The sequence below is a fragment of the Eurosta solidaginis genome, chromosome 5 (assembly GCF_040869045.1).
Source record: "Eurosta solidaginis isolate ZX-2024a chromosome 5, ASM4086904v1, whole genome shotgun sequence".
In the NCBI taxonomy this organism is placed as follows: Eukaryota; Metazoa; Arthropoda; class Insecta; order Diptera; family Tephritidae; genus Eurosta; species Eurosta solidaginis.
In genome coordinates, this window is record NC_090323.1 from 108429390 (window position 1) to 108447532 (window position 18143).

Genomic DNA, 18143 nt, shown 5'->3' on the forward strand with positions numbered 1-18143 from the left:
ATTTAGGTGGAGGAATGCCGTTATTAAATCTGACGATTGGTGGTACAGTTTGCCGTTATCTAGGCGAATCAGTTTTTCGAATTTTAATTATGTTAGTTTTGAAAATTGTTTCTTATTATTTCCGCCTTTCTTACTTTTGTATTATCTCTGGTTCTTTTTATACTCAATAATTTGTAGTCATAGATTTAGTTCAAAAATTTTTATTTTTATTTCTGCTTCTTTTTATAAAGATTGTAGTTGTAAAATTAGTTAATTTGAATTTATGGCCTTTGTTAAAAATTTTTATTACCTATGTTTTTCGTTATAAATTTGGATATATTTTGTTAGAAATTTGTATTACTTCTGTTTTTTGTTATAAATTTGAAAATATTTGGTTAGAAATTTGTATTACTTCTGTTTTTCGTTATAAATTTGGATATATTTTGTTAGAAATTTGTATTACTTCTGTTTTTTGTTATAAATTTCGAAATATTTTGTTAGAAATTTTTATTTAAATTTAAAATTTGGGTTTTTCCACTGCACCACCACTTTTCACTCCACTCTACTCAACGCTGCTGAAGTTTTAAGACTGCCGAGGCTCCAGCCTCACGGTCGCCATGTTGCGGTTACCTTCTTCAAATTCTGCTTCTTCGGTGTCGCCATGTGGCGTCACCTTCTCGTTGTTGCTTCCAGTCTTGGAGGGCGCCGCCTCCATATCGTTGCCATTTTATCCTCGTTTGCAATTATAAGTTGGGCGGACTTCTGCGCCACTGTATTCTATTCACAGCCGCCACAAATTTTCATTAAATTTTTCAAAAAAGAGTTCCGCGTATAAAATCTGAAATTACTTACGATAAAGATATAAAAACAACAAATTTGAGAATTGTTTCGCATATTAAACATAAGGAACTCTAGTTACTTAGTTTTGAGGTTGCTAACAAATAATTACTTTAGAGAAATTACTTTCGAGGCTTGAACCAAAAGCCAGCAAACGCAAAGTTAAGCAAATAGAATGGCCTAAAGATGATATTTTTTTCAATCATTTTTCAATTACAAATTTAAAAGACCGCGGAAATAAAATTTTAAAATCTCTAGAAATTATTCTAACAGATCCCAAAGAGACTGTAACAGACAATGACAAAAAACTTAAGTTAATGACTGTTTACCACGACGACCCAATTTCAGGAGGACATTGTGGTATGAAAAAACTTTACGCGAAACTAAGAACAAAATTTTATTGGAAAAACACGACTCGAGATATAGCAAAATATGTTAAGAGTTGTAACAAATGTCTTTTGAACAAGGTTAGACCAAAAACTAAAGAAAACCTTGTTATAACTCCAACACCCTGTAAACCGTTTGATGTATTAGTAATTGATACAATAGGACCCCTACCTGAGTTCAGGAGTTGTATTTCTCTTGTAAAACTAATTGCCACAAAAACACCATCCTACTTATACGAAAGACTTATGTTTGCTAGATCCGTTTAAATAATCTTATTGTTCCAAATTTCAACTTTGTTCCATCAACTCGACTGTTTTTTGTTAACACCATGCGCACTTGGAACTCTATTGCAGGTACTTTAAGAAACTGTATAAACGAAGGAAACTACAGACAAATTATTTATAATTTTTTTCATTGGCCATCTATTGTAATATTGTAATATTGTAGTATTTATATACATATCTTGTTCTTTATTTTAAGCATGTGGTTTAGTTATCTATATTTGCTGATATAATCATGTTATGTGCGTCTTCTTCTTTGAAGGCTGTTAATATTAAGATATAAATTCTATTGTTCCTGTTTACATAAATGTTTATAAAAATTTTCATGTAATAATATTTTGCACTATAAAAGACCGAAAGATGGTCATATTGTACTAATAATTCCCAAATAAATGAAATGAAGCAATTGCATCTGCAATTTTCGAGTTAGTTTTTGGAAAAAATGCAACTTTGTCAAATGAATTAAGAAAAGAAAAAATTTACCCAATTTATAATGTCGAAAACTACGCTAAAGAAGTTATGTTTAGAATGCAAAAGGCACACAAAATGGCACAAAACCTAATAAATAAAAATAAATTACACAGCAAAAATTTTTATGATAAAACGGTTCGTCCGTTAATTGTTAAAATCGGCGATAAAATTCTTTTACAAAAAGAACCACGCCATAAACTTGAAATTATGTATCAAGGTCCGTTTACTATAACAAAAATTAACGAGCCTAATGTAATTATTTTCGATGAAGTTAAAAATAAAGAACAAGTTGTACACAAAAATCGCCTTAGTAAAGTAAATTAACATTGCTTTAATACTTTCATTAAACTTGAAAATTCGATACACAAAAAAATCTAAAAATTTAGTATAAGTTTTATTTTCGGCATTTTAAAATAGCCACGAAGGCACAAAAACTATTAAAAAAAAAAAAAACAAAAAACAATACAACACAATTTTTGTATATTCAAAAGAAAAAAATTTATTTCATAGAAATTGTTCATACATGAGTATGGTATTAAAATTATAGGAAAATCTGAAACAAAATTATCACAAATTCCTGTTTAACAAAAGCTTATAATTATAAAAAAAGTTGTATTTCTTAAGTAACAAAAAAAAAAACATATAACAGCAATGGTGTTGACTGAAGCTAACAAATTTTTTAACGGCGGCAGATTACTAAACGTCCAAAAGGAATAACAGCCAAACTCAACAATGCAGTCAAACTTTAGGTGTTAAAATAATCTAAGTTTGTACGGCAGCCATAGTTCCATAGTTATGAATAATCCCATTTGTAGGGAAGGTGTCACGCCCCTTTTTCCCAATCACACATTTTACTGGAGGTGTTAGGACTTAACGTAATATAGCTCCTTACCAATTTGCATTACCCTACCATTACTACGTCCAGAGATATGCAGTATGATATATTCCATTTGTATGGAAGGTGCCACGCCCCCTTTTTCCTAATTCCACATTTTCTTAGGGATTGACTTCATATAACTCCTTTCAATGTTCTGACATGTATACCTTCAGAGTTATGCAGTACCAAAGATCCCATTTGTATGAGAGGTGCCACGCCCCTTGTATATATCAAATTATTTTTAGCCCAAAACCTTCGCGTTGATCGAAGGAACCTATAGCCAAAGTTTGGTGATGATTGAAGTGTGGGAAATACGTTTCTATAGCGAACACACACACACAGAATTTGATTTATATATACATATATAGATAGACAGACGGCGATTACGGAAATAATCTCACACAATCCTTAATCAAGAAGTGTTCTGGGATGCAAAGAAGCATTGGGAAAATTTCGCTGAGGCCAGGCCATATATCTATACTGGATTCCCGGTCATAAAGAAATAGAATATAAAGAAAAGACCGATGAGTTGGCACTCGCTGAATCCACAATAGACGTCCCAATCCGTTTGTGTGAAATCAAAAGGAGACAGGAGTTGCATATGATCCATCAAACAGGAAAGACGTGGTCAAAAGCGCGTGGCTGGAACATTTCTAAGATCAAGTGCAAAGCCCACGATATTAGACTCACAAAATGGTTCATATCTCCGAAGAGGAGAAGACTTAAGGCTTACGATAGGCATACTACCTGGACACTGCCTTCTGACGTCACATGCTTACAAGTTGGTCCTCGTCAATAACGACAGTTGTAGGAAGTGCGAGCTGCAGGAAGAAACGGTTGAGCATGCTCTGTGTTCGTGTCCTGCACTAGCCAGGTCAAGGCTCCAGCTAGTAGTGCGGCAGAGTTACCAGATCTCCAAGCAGCACTTAAGCTAGGTCCTAGAAAACTTCTAGTATTTGCCAAGAGGACGGAGTTATTTTATAGCATAAGCCCTAGCACCTGATTCAGGTTCTTGCGTTTAGGGGTTTTGCCAAGATGGGAACTTTGTAAAACCATTCTGTGCACTTGACGTGAGCAAATCACCTTTATAGGTGCCTACCTTTACCTTTACATTACCTTTATAGGTGCCTAGGTAACAACCAAACTTAAGAATATTTCTATTAAAATACTGCATACTATACCTTTCTTTTGGTACTCATATTGGTTTCATTTAAGTTTTAATAAATTTCAGTTAGGTGGTAACTTCACAAAATCATCCTCAGTGACAATACCAAGGCAGGCAGAAAGCCTTAGAATGTGATACACCAACTATATCAAATTTGATCCTAATTGGTTGAGCGATATCCGAAAAAGTACCGATACAACCCCATTCTCACAAATCAAAAGCCCATAGGAATAGCAAATTGCAACAGGTGAATACTGCTACTAAACGCTTGATGGCGCTGTGTTGTGAATTTTTTTGTATTTCGATTCTCAAAGTACGGCTAACGGTTCAAATTTCACTATCAATAAAAACTTTGCAATCGACGCCCAAGAGGCCAACTTCTGAAAACTAAAACTAAAGGGAGTATTGCGGTAACACCAAAACTAGAAAGGCAGGGAGACTTCACTTCTTATTCCCTTCTGGGGGTCGATTCCGGTTGAGCGTTATAGTGAAGTGAAAAAAAATTTATCACTTAATGTTTTCATTTTTTCACTTCACTGAGTTCAAAAATGCGATTCTTATAACTGCTCTGAAAACTGTTAGCTGAATAACATTTGAATTCACGATGCGTGAAGTTTTCTTTGCTGAATGATAAATTATGACAGATTTCTTTTGTTTTTGTTTTCTTTTTGTTTGATGTTTGTTTGACAATTTTTTTAAATTCAAACGTTAACACAACATTTGTATCGGCGTTAACTTTGTTTTCACTTCACTTCAATTCGAAGTTTTAACGCAAAACGAGAATCAATAATCGTGGTGAATTGGTGTTAATACTTTTCACTTTACGATAACGCACAACCGGAATCGACCGCCTGCATTGTCCATCGATTCTTTCCTGCTTCAAAAATATCACTTCTGGAATTTTTCCCACGAAAACTTGAGTTTAAATATTTTACTTCAAAATTGTTATTTTGCTTTTCAAGCAAGTTTTGTTGTTGGTTTACATGTATACGTACAAATGAGTGTCCTGTAAATAAGATATAAATACCTGCAAGAAGTACACGGCTGCCGTTAAGGCATCTTCGTTTAAAAAGTATGTCAAAGTTTCCTCCGTGAAGATGATCGTAGCGTTTTCCTCATATTTATTATACCGGGGAAGATTTACCAATAAGGGTAAGCATCGGCAATGCGAAATGTGTGGAGATTTTGCGGTTTGAAGAAGTTTTTCTTCCAATACTTTGATGAGAAGACAATCTTTACACATTATATAGTTAATTTGCTGAAGAAGTTCTTTTACCCAAACTTTAATGAATATGTGTTCCTGAAATTAAAAAAAATTAAAGATGATTACTCAAGCCGATAAAAATTCCTCACGTATTATGTACTTTTTTTTTCAGAGATTCATCCAGCTTTTCGTTCAGAATAAAAGTCTCAAAAATCAGTTTTCTTTTACTAAACCAATTTTTCATACAAAGTTTCAGTAAATACTTGACTTTTATTATTTTTTTTTATTCTGACAATATCAGTTGAAATACTCCAAATATTGTTTTTTTTTGTAAAAAATAAAAAGAATTTTGAAATTACAAACTAACGTTGTCTTGGCCGGAGCTGTGGCCCGGGATGGTGCCGGTCAAGATTTAATGTAGAAAAGAAGAAAAAGTTTGGTATTAGAATTTTAATATTCACAAATAGTCTTTATTGAAGATAAAGATTAATCAATTTATATATATATATATTTGCAGGTTACCTTTTAGTTGGTGAAGCTGGAACTACGGCGGGATACGTCCTTTCTCCTTGATGTGTGAAAACAAGTGAAGTAAAAGAACATAACAGGTCAATACCGCTTGCCAGTCAAACTGTTTATTTATTCCAGCGATGTTCATTTGTATGGTTAATATAAACAATTTGACTGGCACTGTTAACCAATATAAGAAAAATGCGAGGGCGACCTTTTATGTTTGGAGTTTGGGCTGTCGGCCTAAACATGCCGGCCCCCTTGCGACACGCAAGATCTATTTGGACATATTCCGCCGCTGGTTCGCAGAATTTGCTTAAATTAAGTTTACAACTATTTTCAGCTTAAGTTCCGCTTGAGCCACCTAAAGGAGAAAATTGTAAAATAATAAATGAAGGTACACATGGTTCTAATTCAGTGGCACATTTATTTTCAAATTTCATACATTTATGTATAAAATACGTCATTGCTTATGTGTATGCGTAAGCAGTATTTAAAATTCATTTTTTTGTAAAAAGTATATATATAAAAGTATTCAAATTTACTATAAATTCAATTATGTTTTTTTTGTGTAAGAAAAGTATAGTATGTATAGTATGAAATGCAATTAATATATATATATATATAAATCAATTTAGCAGGCGACAGACAATACCCAGCCAAAGATGGTATTCTGTGCCAACAGGGGCCCAAAGTCCCGGCTGGTATGGCGCCCAGCAGAACCTTTGGGACCACGTCTGCACCGAGCACCAATCGGACTGGGGCGGCGTTGTAAAACCACGGGTCTGCGAGCCTGATATTTGCATACGGCGTGGCTACCGTTGCGTCGAGGCTAGTTAAAGGGGTTTGCCTCTGGAATTGTGGCAACGCCACAGCATAGGTGGTAACGGTTGCCGTCTGCCCATGCTTGCCCCGCAGCTTGATAAAGCACCCACGCCGATCGCCCACAACCATCACCTCGAGGCGGAGTTGGCGGACGAGATCTTCCGCGATGATAGACGTCGCAGCGCATGGATCGAGAAGAGCTCGCACCAGGTGCAAACGTCCACCCGACTTGACCCTAACGACGGCAGTGGGCGCAACCGACGTGAGGCACTGGATCAACCGCGGCGGTGCGCGTGGGTTGACAACCGTCCCAGCCCGGAAACCACGAGTTGGATGGAGGTGGAATGCGGATGATTCCACTCTCCGACTATGATGTGTATGCTGCTTACGTAGATTTCTTCTTTTTTGGCTGTTCTTCTGCGGTTGGAAAGTTTTCATTTCCAATCCGCTTGCGATCACCTCGTGTTGAAGTAGAGGTCGAAAACGGCGCGGTTGGAAAGTTTTCATTTCCAATCCGCTCGTAGAGGGTGGGTGGAATGCAGATGATTCCACTCCACTTGAGACCCCTGGCGGACGTTTCCGCTCCAGAGGAATCTGCTTCGACCTCGGATGCATCGATGGGGAGGGTGCCGCTTTCCTCGGTGGTTCTCTGTGGCCTGCGATGCCACGTGTTTTGTGCCCGGTGCGTCGTGTCCCGAACTTCCGCGATATGCAGCATGGTGTGGTGGTCATCCTCGCATTTCTTGCACCGCCCCTCGTGTGTGCAATGAGCTGCACTATGCAGAGATGACAAACAATTGGTGCAATAGCGGTGTTTAATAACGAAATACCACCTTTTTTCCGTTGTGCTATCGCGGAAGATAGGGCACACCCTAAGTGGATGTTTCTTTTCGCATAGGCGGCAGGCTAAAGAGAACCCCTTTGCCTCAGCTGTTTTGCGAATTGAAGTGAATCGCGTCATTTTTCTGAAAAAGAAAATAAGTTGTTCTAATTTCATCGACGTAGCGAGCGTATTTCGGTTGGCGAGCAATTCTGACAAGGTAAATGTAGACTTCACCTTATAAGGGGTTGTTGGTGGAAGCAGGGTAAAGTATGCGATAAATAAATACGCGATGGATGTATTGTAGTGTAGTATAACTGCTATTCATTTGTTTTACAAATGATACCCTCGGACCCCCAAGACAGAAACAACGCCAACCCAAACATTACCAGGAAAGATTTTCATGTCTAATTTATACATTTCCAAGCATTTATAGCATTTATTTTTGATTACTAACTCGTTTCTCAAAAATGTAAATGTCTACGTCATGCTTTTCCGTATGTGACGCATGTAGCCTTACGGATAATTGATGATGTGTCAATACCCTTATGCTACCGTACTAGTGAATCGATTGGTTGCAATATCGATATATTGCATATTTCACTAACTTCAGTTCCGGATTAATTAATGAAACGAAAATAAGAAAAAAAAACGTGCGGGAGTGAATTCTTTCTTAAAATTGTAATTTTAATTAGTGCGTGTGCGGGCGAGTAATGTAAATCGCGGGCATTAAACTTTTCCGTCGTTAATTTGTCGTTAGTGAAGTGTTTTTGTGAAACAAAATATACATATGTGTATATATATTACAACAAAAAAGAGAGGAAAAAAAGATATGATAATGAAGACCTATGAAAGGTCAAGCAAAAAAAACCTCCGCCAAAGCAGAGTAACTGGCATAGTGAAAAGTGTGTGATTGTGTTTTTTTTTTGTTTTTTGCAACGATCCGCAATAAAATTATGCGATCGTGGAGTGACAACATACATATGTAGTAGGGTGTACAGGCTTTTTTTTTTATTGTGAAAGAAAAAAAAATTTTTTTTCAAGTGTTGGCTTTTGCTTCGAAAAGCAAAAACTTAATTGCAATATGTTGCATTAGGGTGAGCCGAGCAATCCGAAATTTCTCCTCTGTTTTTTTTTTTTTTTTATTAGAAAATGTTTTGTTCTTTGTTTTGTATTTAAACTTTACTGTACATGTACAGACATGCTTGCGCACATGGGTGGTGATTTTCATTTATAAAAGCAACAATATTTTTCTAGAATTGATGAACACTTTTTATTATTAAGTTTTCAATTTTTTAATGCGATTTTTACACACTCACTACCAATTGAGGTTATCAGGTAGTCGCCACCGAAAACATGTACTTTTACTTCGAAAAGTAAAGGAATTATGCTATGTGCCGTGCATTATATTAGGGTGTCCTTAATTGAAAAATTTTTATTTCCGTAATTTTTTTTTGTTACTTATTTTATTTTTGTTTTTATTTTTATTTCGATAAAAACGGGTGTATGCAATGGAATTGGCAGCGATTTTGTTTAATTTAAGTAACGTTGCCTTTGCCATTGTACTATCCTTTTTTTCGTTTCCTCGCAACAAAAATAAAAAATTATGTTTATGTGAGCACCCTTATATATAATGCATTAGGCAAAAAGAACAAAGGAAATATTTATTTGAGGGAAATTTCATGATGTAATATGCGGTTTGCGAAACCCCGAACTTTTTTTTTGATTGCTTAAGTAGACCCGAAATTTTTTCCTTTCATGATTCCATGCAGTCCAATGCACATAGTCATTGTGTATATGCCTGTGCACATGTTTTCGGTGGCGACTACCTGATAACCTCAATTGGTAGTGAGTGTGTAAAAATCGCATTAAAAAATTGAAAACTTAATAATAAAAAGTGTTCATCAATTCTAGAAAAATATTGTTGCTTTTATAAATGAAAATCACCACCCATGTGCGCAAGCATGTCTGTACATGTACATATGTAATATTAGACTGCATCAAAAAAAAGAAATTTTTGTTTCCACTATGAGTTTGTTGAAGTGGCCTTCGTTTTGGTTAGGAGAAGTTTTGATGTTGTGTGGAGATTTTGTAACTCCAATTGTAGCGTTACTGCTGAAGATTAGGGTTTGACGTGTTTTCGGTTTCCGCGGTATAGGGTGGTAGTAATATTAGTTTGACAAGTGGTCTTGTTACTTGCCCCCTTTCAGTCCTTATATCCACAACGCGGACCCGGTTGTCTGAACCAGGGTGTAACCTTATCACACGCCCCAATCTCCATTCGTTGGGAGGAAGATTGTCTTCCCGTATAACCACCATATCTCCGACTTGCATATTTGATTTAGGATGCTTCCATTTTATCCGTTTCTGTAGTTCCGAAAGATATTCTGATTTCCATCTTCTGCAGAAGTTTTGATGTAATGCCTTGAGTTTCTGCCAGCGATTGACTATTGAGGCAGTATTTTCATCAACGCTGATTTCCGCTGGTGCTAATAGGTGTCCTCCAATCAGAAAGTGTCCTGGTGTTAGAGGCTCAAGGTCAGATGGTTCATTTGAAGCGGGGCTAAGAGGGCGAGAATTGAGACACGACTCAATTCTACATAACAATGTGTTAAATTCCTCAAAAGTGAATTTGTGTTTAAGGCCACTTTTTTGAAGTGGCTTTTAAAGCTTTTCACTCCCGCTTCCCATAGTCCTCCCATGTGTGGAGCTGCTGCTGGTATGAAATGCCAATTTAATGCCTGATGGGAATATTTTGACAGGGTTTGGTTTCTTGCATCGGCAAGAAATTCCTTAAATTCAGTTTTTAATGCACGTGATGCACCGACAAAGTTTGTTCCATTGTCCGAATAAATGTTTCTTGGACATCCTCGTCTAGCTACGAATCTTGAAAGAGCGGCTAGAAATGAGGAAGTGCTCAAATCACTAGTGGCTTCTAAATGTATGGCCTTAGTAGAAAAGCAAACGAACAGACAAACGTAACCCTTTGAGGTACGACACCCGCGCCCACTGTGACTCTTAATATCGAAAGGCCCTGCGAAATCTACCCCTGTATTGGTAAATGCACGCGAATAGGTGGTGCGTTCTTGGGGTAGAATTCCCATGAGCTGATTTTGAGATCGTGCAGATCTTACAATTATGAATTACGGATCGTATCATGGTCTTAACTTTTGGTATCCAGTATTGCGTTCTAATGATGCGCAGCATTAATTGGTTTTCACCATGGAGAGACATTTCATGGACAAACTGAACATAAAGACGTGTAAACCTACAATTGTACGGAAGTATTATGGGATGGCGTTCAGATTCGGTAGTATCTTTGGATGCACCAAGTCGTCCACCCGTTTTCACTACTTCGTCTTCATCAAGATATGGAGTGAGCGAAAGTATTTCGCTTTTAGATCCAATTGGTGTTTTGGATTGCAAACTTGAAATTTCTGATCCGTAATATTGCTTCTGAGCAAGTTTTATTAAACGGGTTGTTGTAGCTTTAATTTCATCTGAGGAAATTAAATAAGATTCATGTTGACTACAATCTTTCGTTTTAGAATGCGTTCTATGAAAAAACCTGAGTATATATGAGATAACTCTTAACGCCCTAGGAAGATTTGAAAACCTATCGAGAATATAATTAATATTGCTTGAAATTGCGATTGCATGTGCTTGTACGCGTTTTTCTTCAATATTCGTGTTAAAATCCAAATCTTGTGTTGGCCACTTTTCCTTCTCTTCTTGGAGCCAAGAAGGACCCTGCCACCACAGAGAGTTGTTGACTAAATCCTCGGCTAGTATTCCTCTACTGGCTAAATCTGCTGGGTTTGTACCTGAGTCCACATGAAACCACGATGAACTTCCAACTTTGTCGACGATTTTAGTAATTCGATGCGCAACGAAAGTTGATCATGAGCACGGAGGTTTTCGTATCCAAGCCAGCACGATTGTCGAATCTGTCCACAGGTGAATGTTTTGTTGACCTAAATCAAGGTTAGCGCAGATAGTTTCGGTTATCTCCGCTAATAATACAGCTCCGCCAAGTTCCAATCGAGGAAGTGAGATGGTTTTGACTGGAGCTACTCTTGTTTTTGCCAAAAGCAGATTCACAAATATGCCGTCGTTGGTTTCAACTCTCAAATACACGGCTGCACCATACGCTTTCTCGGAGGCGTCGCAGAACCCGTGGATTTCGACCTTTTCTGTTGGAGAAAAGGCTACCCATCGCGGTATTCGTATTTTGTCGATATCCTTGTACGTATTGGTAAAATTTTTCCACCTGTCTAATGTTGAAGACGAAACGGTTTCATCCCAGCCAGTACCCTCTAACCAGATATTTTGCATGATCATTTTTGCCACGATAATTGTTGGAGCTAGCCACCCTAATGGGTCAAAGAGTTTTGCGATAGTAGATAGTATCGCTCTTTTTGTGGGCTCGGTGTTTTCTTCTATAGGGTTTGCTATGAAGTAAAACTGATCGGAATGAGCATTCCACCTAATACCGAGCGCCTTTACACTACTTGAATCTTCAAATTCTAAGAAATCTTCGCTCAGTAGATGAGCTTTGGGAATACCCTGTAATATTTTACTGAAATTTGAAGTCCATTTTCGTAATGGAAAACCAGCTGAACTTAAAACCCTGGAAATTTCATCTCTTGCTCTGATCGCAGATGCAATAGTATGCCCTCCCGAAAGAACGTCGTCGACATACATATTTTTTCGTAGGATATTTGAACCGATTGGATGAGATTTTTCGGAATCATCAGCCAGTTTAAGTAAAGTCCTTATTGCTAGATAAGGAGCACAATTGATACCAAATGCCACTGTTTTGAGCTCATACAGACTGATTTGATCATCTGGACTTGAGCGGAAAACTATTCTTTGGTATCTTGTATGATTATGATCTACTAGGATTTGCCTATACATCTTCTCAATATCGCTATTGAAGACGTATCTGAAAAGTCGCCAGCGAAGGATTAATGTTGGTAGATCAGCCTGAAGCACAGGACCAGGAAGAAGAACATCGTTCAGGCTGACACCATTTGAAGAGCGTGAAGAAGCATTGAAAACAACTCTAACTTTGGTAGAGATGCTTTCTTATTTTATTACTGCATGATGTGGTAAATAGTAATTATCGACCGCATTGGCCGATTTAATTGAATCTAATTTTGACATATGCCCCATAGTCTTGTATTCTAGTATGACTCTATTGTACTCTTTCTGTAAATCGAGATTTTTTCTAAGTCGGGTTTCATTTTTATAGAATTGAGAGCACGCTATTCTTAATGATGGACCTAGATTTATCTCTCCTGGGAATTCTGACCTGAACGGAAGCGACACAATGTATCTTCCGTCAGAATTCCGGTGCGTTGTACGTTGATACAATTCCTCACAAAATGTATCTTCTAATGTGGATGCTTTAGCTTTCGGCGTGTCTTCGAGCTCTCAAAATGACCTTAGCTGCTTGTCTAAAGCCACTTCATTGTAAAAGGATACCCGATTATGATTGGTTGGACTGGCTGCATCAGCACGACCAGTCAGTATCCAACCAAAGACAGTTTCTTGAGCTAAAAGAGTGCTAAGAATATTTTTTTTGATACCGTCTAATATGATTTGCGGATAAATATCCCCGCCCAGAACAAGATCAACTGGCTCATTCACGAAGAAACGTTTATCCGCAAGCACGAGATCAGGGAATGCTTGTTGTGTTAATGCACTAACATCGCATGTTGGCAAATTACCTGTCAAATGGGGTAGAACTAGAACTAATGCGTCAATAGAAATTAGTGGGTCAACTGGGGACCGCAACTGAATGGCGCATGCCTCTTTTACCTGCGCAGAAACTGAATTATTGATGCCCGACACTTGAGCATGCATCTTTCGAGTTGGCAGGTTGATTCTTCGTCTGAGTCTTTCAGTGATAAAAGAGCATTCAGATCCCGAATCTATGAGAGCTCTGGCCGAAAAATCTGTACCATTATATTGAATGGTGACGCGAGCTGTACCTAGTAAAACCCCTTTACTGGTATTAATAAAATTAGATTTTACAGTAGTTTTATTTTGCTGCTTTTTTTGTTTTGCAGATTCATTTTGAGATTGAGCTTGCCTTGAAGTGCACGGTTGCTCATCTGGTGAATATGCAGAATTATTTACCTGTGTAAGTTTTGTCTTACTTGTCTGTAAATGCAGAAGGGTATTATGTCTTAAATGGCAGTTGCTGCAATTGTACGCACTTGTGCATTTTGACACCGAATGCCCCGATGACAGACAGTTTAGGCAGAAGTGATTTCTTTTTATGAAAGCAAGTCTTTCATTGGTGTTCAAATTTTTGAACTTTTAACACGCATAAATTTTTTGATCATTGCTTTGACACATTTTACAAGTGCCTTTAGCTACACTAGCTTGGAAAGCGCCAAGTTTCTTTGGGGGATGTTCAGAGGCCTGCTTTGAGTTTTGTACTCTTTGTACCTCTTAAACCTGAGACTGATACTAACGTTTGAAAACGATTTGTCAGAAATCGGCCCATATCCGCCCACTTGGAAGTTTCTGTCTTGTTTTCTACGGACTGTTCCCATAGCGAAAGGGTCACATCAGGAAGCTTAGTTGAACATAAGTATGTAATAATTGGATCCCAATTAGATATGTCAATATGATGACTTACCAACGAGGATATGCAATTATTTATGTCCCTTTGTAATCTTTTTATTGAATTGCCGCATTCAGTTTCGACTGATTGAAGGTTGAAAAGAATCTTTAATTGAGTGTTGACTAATATTCTTTTATTTTCATACCTGTCGCACAAATTTTTCCAAGCTATATCAAAACCATCAATCGTCAATTCGCATTTCTTACTAATTTCTCTGGCTTCACCTTGGGTTTTTTGTATGAGATAATATAATTTTTGTACTGGCTACAGGCTTTTATTTAGAATATAAATGGCCGTGAACATGTCACGAAAAGTTGGCCATGACAAATAATCACCTTTGAATATATCAGTATCACAAGGTGCTAAATGCAAATTGCGTGGCGTGAAGGCAGCATCGTTCTCCTTCTCTGCCTTTTCAAATTTTTCCGACAGGTCATTAATTTTTGTCATGCACCGCACAAAAACGGTATAGCATGATTTATTTTTCTTTCTAATTGCAGTAACGTCTTTAGCGGTAATGTCCTCGGCCACTAGCAGATCATCGAAAGCAGCTTTGGCTTTATCCCACATGGACTTCAACTCCTGCTGCTGAATTTTCAGCGAATTTTTGGAGTGCTCGCTTTTGGGTTTGCTTAATAATTCAATGTCGAACTCAATAATTGTGTCAACTAAGCGGTTATATGCTTCCATATTGCAAAAAGTATAAAAATAGAAACAATGGATTTTTCAAAAATTTTAAGTACACAGAGACAGAATCTGTGGAATTACCCAATTTTCTAATATAAAAATTAAACAACGCTTTCCACCAACAAAGTGAACCCAACAAATTAAATAATATTCTAATAAGTTTAGTGTACTGATTACAAACGTAAATATTTATTTTGAAGGAAATAAAACTCAAAATTTAATTATGTTAAGAGTGAAAAAAAAAAAACAGTGGACTGTATGTAATATATATATACGTGTAAATATACGTGTTAAAACTAAAAGCAATTGCTCGCCAACCAACTATATTTATGTACGTGTGCGTGTATATATGTATGTAGCACAGTATTATTTGAATGCAAACGCAAATGAAAACCTGAGCAAAACTTGGAGGAAAAATGTTCCGTCCAGTAAATAAACGCTCAAATTAAATTTTGTCTGTTTTAAAAAGTGAATTTAATTAAAAACCGAGTGACTTTTGTGAAATTAATTTTTCTCAAATTCAACTGTGATGAACCAAACCCAAAAGTGAGGTTAATTACACAGTGCAGTGTTGTTTTTGTGGGCTGTTAATAAAAGAGAAGTGCGAGTCATATAAATGTAAATTGAATTAATTAAATTTGAAAAATTACTTGCACTTTTCTATTAAGTTATTCCCAAACACTGTTTGTACAAATATTTGTGTGCAATAATGCAACAGCGAAGACCCTTAAGCCGTGTCAAATATTATTTACCGTCGGCGGCAAGCAATATTTGATGGTCAAAAAGGCTATTTGTACAAATTAAATTTAATTTTGCTTTTGTTTCACAAGTCACTCGCGCACTTTTCACTTTCACTAATTTTTAATTTATTAACTAATGTGCTCACTGAAATAACCACGTACCTTTATATTTGTAGATGTGTCCTGATGAAGTGGATGAAATAATATATAAACAAATGGCTTTTATAAATTGCTGTGTTGTTGCTGCTGCCAATGGTCGCTTTAAATTCCCCACAAATAAAATACTGCTTCTGGAATACCAAGCACTATACCCTCAAAATTGGTCGCAAGTACAACAAAATTTGAATTCCTGTGGTTGGTTCGCAAAATGGTCGCTTTAATAATATTTAAACACTCGTGCTGTTGATGCCAAACTGGTCGCTGTGATGAAAAAACGGATTAAGGACCAATGTCTTGGCCGGGCCACAGCTCAGGGATGGTGCCGGTCAAGATTTAATGTAGAAAAGAAGAAAAAGTTTGGTATTAGAATTTTAATATTCACAAATAGTCTTTATTGAAGATAAAGATTAAACAATATATATATATATATATTTGCAGGTTACCTTTTAGTTGGTGAAGCTGGAACTACGGCGGGATACGTCCTTTCTCCTTGATGTGTGAAAACAAGTGAAGTAAAAGAACATAACAGGTCAATACCGCTTGCCAGTCAAACTGTTTATTTATTCCAGCGATGTTCATTTGTATGGTTAACATAAACAATTTGACTGGCACTGTTAACCAATATAAGAAAAATGCGAGGGCGACCTTTTATGTTTGGAGTTTGGGCTGTCGGCCTAAACAAATGTTAAGCCTATACAGATATGGTACCAATCGATTGGCCTTTTTATCTACAATCTAAAAAAAATTTGTTTAATTTCGTTTTTTTGTTTCGCTTTTAAGATGAGACAGTCAAATAGCGTACCTAATGATTCAACTACTTTGTTTTTGTAGGCATCGCTTTGCCGGTTTGTTTGAAATATGCACCGATCTCTAGGAAATGAAGTTCTTGAGTGCGCAGGGGCCGATTTCGTTATCTACCTATCCTAATAGAAAGGTCACAACTTGAAAGCTTTGTTAAGAAGATCTTATCTCAGACGTTCGTTAATAAGACCGTATTTGAACGAAGTCGTTAATAAAATCGTATCTCAGGGGACTGGCTAAAAAGGTTGTAACTGGAAAAATGTTTATGTAAAAAAGCCTCGAATTCAACTTAAATTAACTAAATTTAGATCATATTTCTTCTGTCAAAAATGTTTTTATTTTAATTAAAACCTTTTGAATAAAATAGGCGGTTAAATACCCTGAACTTATTTTACAATTATAAACATTTTGTAAAATAAACATCAAATACTTGTATGACAGCTCTATGCAGTAGAGGTTTTCGCCGATTATTTTATCGGCGGCGGCGGCGTAGGCACTATAACATATCGGCGGCTGCGGTGTGAACGGCGCGCCGGTGGACAACGGCGTTCCTACTTTAAAAAGCTTGATTTATCTATTTAAAAAAATTATATCTAGGAAAGGTTTTGTTTGTATGTATTTAAGCAAATAACGTTTTGGCCATTTCGGAAAGATCCGGAGTTTTTGCCTCAAAGTATCGCGGGTCGTTCAAAAGATTTCAGGAGTAGCTCCTTTCGGAGCTGGTACTACTGCGTCTGCCGAAAAAAATTTATGTACTTAAAATGGTCACACCTTTGTGTGTATGTCTCCTGCAAAGCGTAGTTTCGCCGTAGGAGATGTTCTGGACCAACCCCTAATATTCGTTGTCGACAAAATTTCTTTAAATCTTGTGGCTCCTTGCTGGTCACACACAAAGGCGACTGACGGTTGCTACTAATGGTCTGTTAATACTCATGCCACGAGACGCACAGTTTTAACGATTATCACCAACGCTGGCCTATTGTTGATCGCGCCAAAGGGAGCCTCTACTTTTTTCAGCTGTTTCAAGAGCTATAAACACCGATGTGCCAACATTAGCAATCCTGTCCACCACCAGTCGCTACCACGCCTCCTGGCTCTCACAATACATGCCAGCACAGAAGCTATAGGACTACGACTTCGAACTCACAACTTCGTCGACATGACTTTCCTAGAAGCTCTAGGTGTAGTTCCGAAGACTTTCTAACGAATTTTTTATTTCGCGCTATCTAAGTCCACGTGGATATTATTGCGTACCTCATGGGTGAAAATATTATAATCATATATATTATTTCTAATTGCTGTTTTTATGTACGGGTCAGTTGCAGTTGCTATTGTACGCTAGATGGCAGCGCAAGCTTTAAGTGTTAATTGATTGACGGCAGTTACTATTATACTCTACTTGGCAGCGCAAGCTGTAAGTTAATAGAACAGAATTTCTGTTGATATTTGACAAGAGACTTTTATATTGGTTGCGCAAGATGCGGACGGGTCCGGCTCGTCCTAAAAAATAATTTAAATTTTACGAGGACCATGGATAATTTTTTTTTTAATGTAGACCAAAATTTGCAAACGTTTGTGTTCGAAACATTAATTTCAATAGTCTTCGTTAAAACCAAACGATATTTTAGTATGAAAGTCGACCGATTTCAAGTTGAAACATATTAACTGCTGTTTTCCGGCCTTATGATATAAGAGCTCATTATGGATGACCGCGTAGCTTCAGTTTTCAGACTAGTTCGACTGTCCACTACGTTAAAGTACTA

General features: G+C 37.0%; 1 protein-coding gene across 6 annotated transcripts in view; it reads right to left on the minus strand.

Annotated features, from left to right (window-relative positions):
• Positions 1–18143, minus strand: part of Ltn1 (E3 ubiquitin-protein ligase listerin) — a 1386601-nt gene that overhangs the window by 1134115 nt on the left and 234343 nt on the right. For all 6 annotated transcript variants that reach the window (XR_010953911.1, XM_067791508.1, XM_067791509.1 and 3 more), the window contains exon 6: positions 5025–5297. Coding sequence is in view for 5 of the 6 variants with exons in the window: in XM_067791508.1 (XP_067647609.1) it covers positions 5025–5297 (273 nt within the window). In the remaining variant the exon portion in view is untranslated. The remainder of the gene's footprint in view (positions 1–5024; positions 5298–18143) is intronic.